Raw genomic sequence first — 11510 nt, 5'->3', positions numbered from 1 at the left:
CTCCTTGATGAACAAGTTTAAAAAGCCTTTCAACAATAAGTAACATAGCTGATGATTACAGATACTTAAAAAAACAGAAAAAGAAAAAAAGTTCTTAAAATCTTCGATAAATCAAGAAATGCATTCAAATGCAATGTAAAATTAAAATTTTGCTAACGAAAGATCAACTTAATGCTTCAGCCAGATGAATACATACAGGCTGCAATCAGCTCAAAGCTCAAGGATAACTAGTGACTGTTTTATTTTCTACTGTACACATCAATGCTCTAAATACTGTGATTAATGTTTTACTTTGTATGGCATCTCCATAATTTGGAACCTAGTGTGTATTCATGAATTGTTCGGAGATCAGAACTAAGATTACCCTCCTGTGGCATAAAATTACACATTTTTAAAAAGAAACACTCCATCCAAATGTGGAAATGCACTAAGAAAAATCACATTTTCTATTGCTTGCTTTACAAGTAGGCCATGAAAATAAACTGTGTATTTAAACATATTGAAGGTTATGATTGTTAAACTCCAAAAGTTTTCTAGGGATTGATGTATGCATCTTGTAGAGAAAATGCTCCCCAAGCACCCTAAATCTCATTTCTTTTTGTACCATGCTTTACTTAAAATACCAAAGCAATGCATAATTTAATACTTAAAAATAAGACATATTTGCACACCTGCACTAGCTACCACAAAAAAAGCTTTCAATCAAAGTTTAGAAGGACAAGTGCCATTCCAAAACGAACAAGAGTCCTTAGCAATTAAATGTGCAAAGTTTCCACTGCATTTCAAAAAGGCCTGAACAATCACTCTATTGTTAATCTCAACGTTTTGAAGAACTGACATTCTACAAAATAATATAACAATGAGGTAATAGAAACAGATGTGCAAGACACTTGCTCAATCATGGCTCTTCCCTCCAAAATCCAAGGTGAACCAGACATTCCTAACAATACACAAGATCAGAAGATAGAACAGCAGAATTGAGCCATTCAGTCCATCAAGTCTGCTCCGCCATTCAATCGTGGCTTGTACATTTCTCAAACCTGTTCTCCTACCTTCCCCTTGTAACCCTTGATCCCCTTATTAATTAAGATCTATCTATCTCTGTCTTAAAGACACACTCAGTGACTTGGCCTCTATGAGCCTCTGCAGCAATGAGTTCCACTGATTAACCACCCTCTGGCTGAAGAAATTCCTCATCTCAGTTCTGAATGGTCACCCCTTCACTCTCTGAGGCCTTGTCCTCATGGCTCCTGAGTGGAACCATATTACAGAGGAACCTATTATCTGAACGACATAGGTGGGCAGTATTTCAATCAGTTAATTGAATTCCAGATAATCAAATGCCAGGTAACATAGTTTAGCCGAGCATTGGCATCTTGTGATCTTACTGGATAATCGAGGTTTCTCTGTATATACATGAACTACAGCCAGGCCTCTGAGAATCCCACAATTTTCAATCAGATCCTCCCACCCCAGCCCATCTCTAACCCTTTCAAACTCCATCAAGTACAGATCCAGACTCCTCAACTGCTCCTCAATCCACTGGATTATTTCTGTAAACCCCTTTAGACCCCCCCCCCCCCCCCCCCCCCCCCCCGTACTGCTGAGGTTGTAGAGCTCATGAGGCCTTCTTCAGGAATCATTCCTGAAGAAGGGCTACTGCCCGAAACGTCGATTCTCCTGCTCCTTGGATGCTGCCTGACCTGCTGCGCTTTTCCAGCAACACATTTTCAGCTAGGTTAACACACTGCAAAGAACAAGTCAAATTCCTCAACTTCTAAATGAATTCTAAGTGTTCCCAAGCAGCAAAAGGTACCTGACTGATTCTCTACTGCAGAATTATAAAAATCAGCTTTCACCACCATATCACTGCCATAACTACAAGACATGCAAAGTCACTTGTCTTAAATTGCAAAGAACAAGGAGCGTCAGAGGCTGAGGGGTGACCGTCAAGAGACTTCTCAAATCATGAGAGGCATGGCTAGGATAAATAGACAAGGTTTTTGCTCTGGGGTGTGGGAGTCCAGAAGTAGAGGACATAGATTTAAGGTGAGAGAGGATTTTTAAAAAGGGAGCTAAGGGGCAACTTCTTCACACAGAGGGTGGCATGTGCATGGAATAAGCTTCCAGAGGAAGTGGGGGCGGCTGATCGAACTACAACATTTAAAAGGCATCTGGATGGGTATATGAATAGGAAGGGTTTAGAAGGATATGGGCCAAGTGCTGGCAAATGGGATTAGATTAGGTTCAGATACCTGGTCTGGATGAGTTGGACCAAAGGGTCTGTTTCCATGCTGGACATCTCTATGACTCTAGGTGTAATATCTAATGACGACCAACCAAAAAAGCAGTAAAATGCTTCTATTGATGCAAACACTGGAGGGAGGAGAGTCTATAGAAGCTAAGAAAAGGCTGTTTCCTCAATGATAAAATCTATTTATATAACTGTGCAAACGGCTGCTGAAAACAAACAGGCATCTTAAATCAATTCACCTGTGGCATCATATTTCAGTAAAAAAGGGTTCCAACAATTAGACACAAGTATGACATTGGTATTGTACACATTTTGAATCCTTCATGCACAAAGCAACTCCAAACAGCATATTTCATTGAAGTTATTAGAAATGTATCCACCAACCAACAATTCCTCAATATCTGTTTTGAACATTACTGTTTTCTTCAGCAAGATCCCTAACAAGATCAGAGATCACAAAGCTATCCCCAGCATCAGACATGAACAAAAAGGTCCTTTGGTTTTGACGAGACCACTCATCATACCTCCTCTTCATTTGTTTACGTTTTGATACAGTCTAATGGTTACTGGAAGTACTGTACCTTTCTACATTCTTCCAACAATATTGCACACGAACAACAGTGAAAACAAACTACCGCACTGAGTATCATCTCATATCCCACAGGAATCACTGCAAGTCACTCAAACAAGAAGCCCAACTGATATCCCCTTTCCTAGTTCAGAAATGCCAGGAGCAACTGTAGTACGACTTTCCCACATTATAATGGCAGAAAACTGGTGAATCATTGGAATTCGCTACCATCAGTGTCTGTACATACCATAGCTAAAGTATATTTAAGATCGAGATTGATTATTTTTTCAATACTAACAGAACATAAAAAGCATCAGAACAGGGCAGCAAGACGGAGAGGAGCTAGAACAGCGCAATCGTTTGAATGACAGAGCAGACATGTGGATGAGATGACCAATTCCTCCCCCAGCTTTTTATTTGAGAAGAAATTACCTAATCTTAGCTGTATAGCTAGTCACACTGTGAAGAGTGGCTTCAGTACTACAAGAAACATGAACACACAAAATAGTAGCAGGAGTAGGCCATTAAGCTCCTAAAGGCTGCTCCACCATTCAATAAGATCATGGTTGAACTGACTGTAACATCACATCTACATTCGCGCCTACCCCAAAAACCTTTCAATCCTATGCTGACCAAGAATCGATTCAATATTCAAACATTCTACACCCACCACTTTTGAAAGAAGAGTGTTCCAAAGATTCACAACCCTGAGAGAAAAGAATTTCACCTCATCTGCTTTAAGTGGATAACCCCTTATTTTTAAACAGTGACTACCATGTCTAGATTTTCCCACAAAAGGAAACATTGTCTCCACGTCTAGCATCACCTCCTCTAGTGCATCTTGTGCATTTCCATCTTGTTGCATCTTACTCTTCTAAATAACAGTGGCTTAAGGCTATTATGTTCAAACTTTCCACAGAAGCCAACCCATTCATTCCAGTCCTCAATCAAATAAACTCACCTCCAACACATTTATAGCCTCTCAAATAATAAAGGTATTAATATATCAATATTGCTCAGGTACTCCATACACAGCCTCATTAATGGCTACAGCAGCATAACCTCACTACTTCTGGATTCAATTCTCCCTGTGATAAATGATAACATTCTGTTAGGTTTCATAATTAATTGCTGTACCTGGTTAACCTTTTGTAACTCATGTACAAGGACAGAGAGATCCTTCTGCATCTCAGATCTTTGCAGTCTACAATTCATATTACGCATTTTTTTATGCTTCCTGCCACTTCATTGAGTGGCAGAAGAGGCTGAATGTCCTACTCCTAATTTGAATGTACTGTACCATCTAAACAGTTTTTGGTATTGTTCTCCGAGAGCAAGAAATGGCACTTATCACACAATACTTGCATATTCTTGAAAACAAATAAGCACTTCACAGCTTATCAGCTTACTTCATTTAAGTGAACACAGTTGTTCAGCAGGCCAATTACAATTATAGTGGCTGCACAAATAGTAATGAAAAGAGTAACCAGTCAACTTATTCTGGGGGGTTTGGCTGAGGGATGAACGTTAGCCAAGACATTGGGAAACCCACACCCACTCTCACTTTGTCCATTCATTTCACCTGAATAAATTTACTTCAGACAAAGTAATACCCTTGCAATGTAGGCCTAGAATGAAAGCTTGATTTTGGAAGCAGAATCAGAATCTACAATCTGACCCTAACGGTTAGAATTTAAGCTACTTTAACAATGTGAATTTTAATTTGAATTCTTGGGTCTCAGTGGCTGTGGGGTATAAATCCAGCTAAAACTGGTTACACAGGTCTGTTGTCGGATAATGAAAAAAACACTTATCAGAAAGGTGGACCTCAGAATGAGAGGAAATTATGAAATCAGGCAGTATGAATCAATGTGCAGACCAGCACATGCACTGTAAACACAAACATTTAGAAGAAATAGATTCACAATCGGCATTTGACATGGACAATGAGGTGCTACAGCTTGAGATAAACAGCTGCTTCTGAAAATTCTTTCCAAAACACTGATGTCTTTCTTGGATGCCTTCGAAGAACGCCTGAAGGCCAATGAAGCAAATGACTATGCTGCAAGTACCAAAACATCATTTAATTTCACGAGGCTTTGTTAGTTTCGTAAAGAATTAAACTGAGCTATGTCTTGAAAAAAGTGAAATTCCAACTATTAGAGGAATTAAAAAGGAATGGAGATGGCAGCGTTTAATGGTAAGTGACTAGACTCGAGCATACTTTTATGAAAATGCAAAAGAAGAAGGGAAATGGGTATAAAAAGCAGGAAAATTCTCTTTCGGTTTTAAGGTTACTGATAATAGATTGGCATCCATTAAATAACATACACAAATTGTGGCTTCTGTTATAAAAGTTCAGACCTCTACCACAGTAACAGCAGCAACCAAGACATTGATAACTATCCCTGCCTTAAAAGGACTGCAATAAGTTTGTACAGTTGTTGTAATTTTACAGTGTGATTGTTTAAACACACATCTGAAAACCTGAACTACTTTATTTGCTGAAATGCTCAAATACAACTTGCAATGTCGTGAAAGCTTTGGAATTAGTCACAATAGCACAATCGTGAGAGTATTCTTCTCATTCAGATATCCCGTGAAGTACAAGCACTGATCCGGTTTGGGAATTAAACAGGTGTGGTATTAGGAATTAAAACAACTTTAAGCAAGGATCACATTAGACTACATGGGACAAATCTGCCCCAGTTAAGTGCCAAATGATTGGGTCAACTGTGCAGCAACAGCAGACCATTATAAATATATCAGTCTCCTCATTAGCTGTCCTGCTCTTTGCTACTTCCACTACTAATTGGGTGATCAGCTAAAGAGAGTTCCCAAAGCTTCCAGATCGTATTCAAAACAGTGGCCATTAACTTTAAATCAAATGACGACTGATCAGGAGATAATGGGGCACAAGAATACAAAACTACTTAAAAGAAAATCTGGTACATGCTAAAGAGTATCGCTACAGCAATTAAACCTCACAATTAGTTAACTAAAACTTGAAAATCTGAAAAGCTATAGCAAGCACCAGAATGCCTGCCACTGTGCTGTAGCATTCCACCATACAAAGAATTTTCCATTTTCCCCAACTCCAGTTGTTAGCTTTGCTTCCTCTACAGGATTAGTGACTCTAACATGTTACAACAAATACCTCATTTTAGAATGTTGTATCTCAACTTAACCCTTTACTGATCTATGTAATATATATGAGCATGCATCTTTTTTTGTTAAATCAAGTCAAACGCACCATGCTGGTCTCAAACTGGTGCTCTATCAATAAAACTTCTCTTGATACAATAACTTTTAACAAAATACACGTCCCAAGAAATGCTATCAAACAAACTGCCATACAAGCCTGCCAAGTGACCAAAGGTTTGGCCAGAGGCATTTAAGCAGTGTTTAAATGAGGGGAGTACTGGGCCTGAGTAGCTCATGAAGGAAGTTCCAAAGCTGAAAGCCAAACCTGCAGAAGGCAGAATGAAGAAAGCCAAGGATGTATGAATGGCCAGATGGTTAGGAATTCAACTATCTTTGAAGTTGGAGGGGGTTTAAGACTGGGAGACATTTGAAAGCTTGGTGGTGGTTTGGTGGGAGAGGGAATCAAAAAAATTGGTCAGATCAAAATTCAGATCAGGTCAGTAAGAACAATGGTTCAGTGCGACCTGGTACAAGTTAAGGTAGGAACAATAGAAATTAGAATAATATCTAGCTTATAAAGGATGTAAGGTGAAACACAGTCCAGGAAAACACTGAAATAGTTGAATTTAAAGCTAACAGAAACATGAATGACTGTTTAAGCAGGAGCAGAACGAAGCAAATGGGTGCCTTGACAGGAGTGAAAGGAGATGGCCTTGGTCATAGAAGGAACATAAGAGTGGATACTCAGGTCATGATCAGGTAGGATGCCAAAAGCCATGAACAATCTTAAATAAAAATGAATTCTTGAAAATACTCAGATTTGGCAACTTGTGCAACAAGAATCAAAAGTTAATTATCAATCTGGGAATGAGTAAACATTGCTCCTTTCTTCCAGAACCCACAAGACTTGAGTTTATCCAGCATTATGTTTAGGATCTGCAGCATTCTGCTTTTAGTCTGTTTCAGTCTTGGACAGTGACCTGAAATGAGATGGTGTTTGCAGCAGGGACAAATGGCAACAGCCTCAGCCTCCCAAGATGACCAGAGAGAAATTTCTGTTCAGGACATCAGATGAATAGTGGGACAAATCCAACAGAGGAGGAATAAAAGAGAAGTGCCTGTTCTTTACAGCCCCAGGTGTCACTCAGCAAACACGCGAAACCCGACACGGGTTCTCTGGATGAAGTGGCCCATGCACTGTGGAGTTGAAAAGTAGGACACATGCACCTTTCTAGCAGAACTGCTAACAAGAAAAAGCAACTGAGTTGAGGTGTTTCTCCTGCACACCAGCCAAGACAATATTGTAGCTTCTTGACTGTGATTAGCCAGCTCAGTACAAGGACAGAGGCCTCTTATCTATATGGTTCAGTATCACATCTGGTCACATGAACATGATATGAATCACTGGCGAGTTTCGACAAGCCAAATTATCGATCACCTTTCAAAATCAAAAAAATTGCTTAGCCTTTCTTGATACTTCAGTGCAAAGGGTGGCAGAGGCAGATTAAAGATTCAACAACCATGTCAAATGACAGAAGTATGCCAGTTTCTTTCAATTGGCAGCGAAAAATAATGATTCTCTTTAACCATAAAAATTGAGAGAAATTAATTTTACAGTAATTTGGCTATATTAGCTATAGCAACAGAAAAATCAAAGAATGTAATAAAGTCATAAAATACAAGCTGATCCATGTTTCTAACTTACTAAGAAGCTTAAAATCAAGCAGAAAATTGCTCCTTACAGTTATTCTGAAGAATAATAGTTTCCTGAGAAGTAGTGAGCATTACAAAGATGAAACATCATTAAGGCACATCACACAGTCAGCCAGCATTTTAAACCAAGCCCCAGAGTGTCAACTTCCAGCACAACTCACCTCTCCCATACTCCTTCCTTCTAATGCCAGTGCTTGAAAGTCATGGTTGAGTTCATCCATTGACCGTACCTGAAGAAAAATAAAACCATATAATGAATGCAAGAGGTAAAACACCAAACTGTATAAGATATTGCCTAAGTAAATTTTAAAAAGTAATAGACTGCCATCTACATGTAAAATCAATATAGTTACTAGATTAAAAGCACATTCAAAACAGGGAATCAAAGTCCTCACTTCCACTAGATTTAAAAATTAAATGCACTGGAAAAAGGCACTCTTTCAGGAATGGAGGATTTCAGTTAATCTCCTAAAGCTACAACTGGACATTTGGGAAAGTAGTCAGTTAGAATCCTGCACCCTGCAGGTTCTTATGTCCTGAGACTAGAGACAGATAACCAATATATTGTTAGGCCACTGCTACTCTGAAATGAGTGCAGTCATACCACACCTTGTGCTTCTGATTTGATATTCCCTCCTCAGGAGTGGTGTGGTCTCTGCTTAGTTCCCCCACAGATCATCCTGAGTGCGAAAAGTCAGCAACACAGATCAAGCATAGGTTACTTATTATGGAGTTGCTCACTCAGATCGCCTTTACAAGCAAATAAATGCATCAAGGCAGAAATAATTTATTTGGTTTCAAACATTGCTGGATGTGCAATTATCAATCAAATTTTTTTTTAACAATACCATGAATTCATACCTCAAATTACATATGACAAAAACACAATGGCAGAGATAATAACAATTAGGATTTAAGCTACTGGACGAAAGTGAAACACAGTCAAGGCTGATGCTGATTTACCAATTATATACTTGCACTAAAAAGGAAAAACTAGCATTTATGCAAACCTTTTGACCTCAGAACAACTGAAAATGCATTGCAGTCAAAGAAGTATTAGATACATGTAATGTAGAAAACATGGCACCCATTCAGACACAGCAAATTCTCACAAATAGCAACAATTAATCAAATAATGCTTTAAATATTGTTCGGAGACACCAGTGGTCATCTTTGAAATAGTACCATAGAGTCATACATATCGACCAGAGATGGCAGGAAGAACCTTATTTTAATCATCATGACAGCACTTTCCACAGTCCACCATTTTCTCAGTACTGAAATAGGGAGGGCCAGCCTAAAATTTATGCTCAAATCTCTGGAGTGAGATTTAATCTAGGACCTTGAATAAGAGATAAGAATACTGTCAGCAGGCTGTGGATGGAAGTACTGTGAGCAACACTGTTGTGCCAACACTGTGTGCCACAGAGATAGCCACTGAGTGATTCTCAAATGTGGGTCCTGAACATTTACAACACATGCAAGTAGGATCTTAATAGAAACTGGAGATATTTCTGAAGCATCATGCATAAAAGTAATTTATCGACATATCAGACATCTCCAGGAATGAGCTTCAATGAGTGAAATGGGATCTCCTCACCCACCCATGGCTGACGCTAAATCAAAAGCAGCTTACAACATCTATGTAAAGTGAACTATTTGAAAAGAAAAACATAAAATGAAAGGCCTGTATGGGAGACCATAAAAACCACATTCGCCAGAATCAGGTGTGACACGTAATCTGAATACAGCCAGAAAGGCTATCCTTTCTATATGGGTGCACAAGACTTAAAGTTCAACAGATGGCAATAGATTGAACCCACAGAGTTAAGCAATGCCTGCCAATTCAGAAATGGTGTTACAACAAATGCTCATAACAAAGCATCAATATGGAGATGAAAAAGCCAGGTGTAATAGCAGTCTCAAAGTTGGAGGTTTGAGAGTTTTCTTTTGCCATTTGCAAAGTGAACCATTTATTCTATGATCAGGAGAATTTACAGTGAAAATGCAAGCTTGACTGGAGATCAATAATTTTACTGGAGTTAAGATTTAATTCAAGGAAGGTGGCCAGCTGAAAATACACTGACTTTATTCTCCTTAAATGCACCATCTCTATCACAGTTCAAGTGGTGGAGGCTGGTACAACTGCAACATTTAAGAGGCATTTGGTTGGGTATATGAATAGGAAGAGTTTGGAGGGATATGGGCCAGGTGCTGGCAGGTGGGACTAGATTGGGTTGGGATATCTGGTCGACATGGACGAGTTGGACCGAAGGGTTTGTTTCCATGCTGTACATCTCTTTGACTCAATCCACTTTTCAGTTTTGGCATTTTGTAATATGCTCTGCATTAAAGGTTTTTCTTAAACTGGCTGTTAATCGCATATAATCAGCAATCTTGCTGATATTTAGAGAACCTTACTGTGCCCAAATTGGGTGCTATGTTCCTTCACAGCAGGGAGTTCAAAAATCGATAATGTGTCTATGGCTGTTCCGTTGCTGTCAAGGACGTTGTACGAGTTATTCCTCTCTAAATGCACCATTTGTATCATGTTTTACAGTTCTATACCCTTCATCGTTACTCTTTACATCATTTTTTTCCTCAAGTTCCTGACTGCTTCTCACAGCATCTTCCCACTGTCTTTACATTTGAAATCTCACGATGGTCAGCTCAAGTTATAGGAATAACTGCTAACTGATCAGAAATTCTCAGCGGGTTTACCTGTTGACTGAGGTGGAATATGCAGGAAAATTTCAGGTATAAAAGCTGGTTTATCCTGATTTGGCTAACCATAGTCATAATACACGCAGTTTAGTATTTGTCAACTTACTTTAAGGGTAAGATGATTAGCCGTGGCTACATTTTGTGAATGCTTGAGTGAAGAATGAACAATATGATGTTTCCCTATGACTGAGCAGCCTGCCAATATTCATTGACTGATGTAAAGATTGGTTTCTTGCACAGCAAACAGTGCCCAAAGAACCATGCTCATTTTAAATAATCAGTCATGAAGGAAGTTGATTTAAAGGGACAAGAATGGATAGAGCTAACAATTTGATTTTCTACTTCCCTTATTTCATCAATAAAATATGTTAGATACAGAAACAGATATTTAAATTAACTGTGTTGGGATCAAAAATACTTGCATGAAAATTAAATTCGCGTGAACCCATGGGGCGGCATGGTGGCTCAGTGGTTAGCATGGTTGCCTCACAGCGCCAAGGACCCAGGTTTGATTCCAGCTCTGGGAGACTGCCTGTGTGGTGTTGGCACATTCTCCCAGTGTCTGTGTGGATTTCCTCCCACAATCCAAAGATGTGGAGGTTAGGTGAATTGGCCATGCTAAATTGCCCAGTGTTCAGGGATGTGTACGTTAGGTGCATTAGTCAGGGGTAAATATAGGAGTAATAGGGTAGGGGAATGGGTCTGGGTGGGTTACTTTTCGGAGGGTTGGTGTGCACTTGTTGGGCCGAAGGGCCAGTTTTCACATTGTGGGGATTCTATGGTTCAAAACTATAACCAGCCACTACTTTTGAAGGGCCAGTCCTAGAAATCCTTAGAGTAAAATAAATTAATACAAACTTTTGTCTGCAGAAGCATATTTCCTTGATTTCAAGGTGTCTGAACACCAATCTAATAAACGCTTTACTGCTGACCTCCGTTCACTCTGTCGGTGTAAGCAGTTTCTGCTCAATCACCACTTCTGTTGCCCATCTTACTCTGACCCGAATTCCAGAAAAAGTTGAGAGCAGCAGCTTGTCTTTGTTGTTAGAACTTTGCAGCCTTCACATTTAGTATAAACTTAAGGAATCTGGAGCAATATTTTGA

General features: G+C 39.2%; 1 protein-coding gene across 8 annotated transcripts in view; it reads right to left on the bottom strand.

Annotated features, from left to right (window-relative positions):
* LOC140453394 (pumilio homolog 1-like) overlaps positions 1 to 11510 on the bottom strand; it is a 163610-nt gene that overhangs the window by 80575 nt on the left and 71525 nt on the right. For all 8 annotated transcript variants that reach the window (XM_072548016.1, XM_072548015.1, XM_072548018.1 and 5 more), the window contains one exon: positions 7844 to 7912. In XM_072548016.1, coding sequence (XP_072404117.1) covers positions 7844 to 7912 — 69 coding nt within the window. The remainder of the gene's footprint in view (positions 1 to 7843; positions 7913 to 11510) is intronic.

The sequence above is a fragment of the Chiloscyllium punctatum genome, chromosome 27 (genome assembly GCF_047496795.1).
Source record: "Chiloscyllium punctatum isolate Juve2018m chromosome 27, sChiPun1.3, whole genome shotgun sequence".
In the NCBI taxonomy this organism is placed as follows: Eukaryota; Metazoa; Chordata; class Chondrichthyes; order Orectolobiformes; family Hemiscylliidae; genus Chiloscyllium; species Chiloscyllium punctatum.
This window is presented reverse-complemented; position numbering and strand designations above follow the sequence as displayed.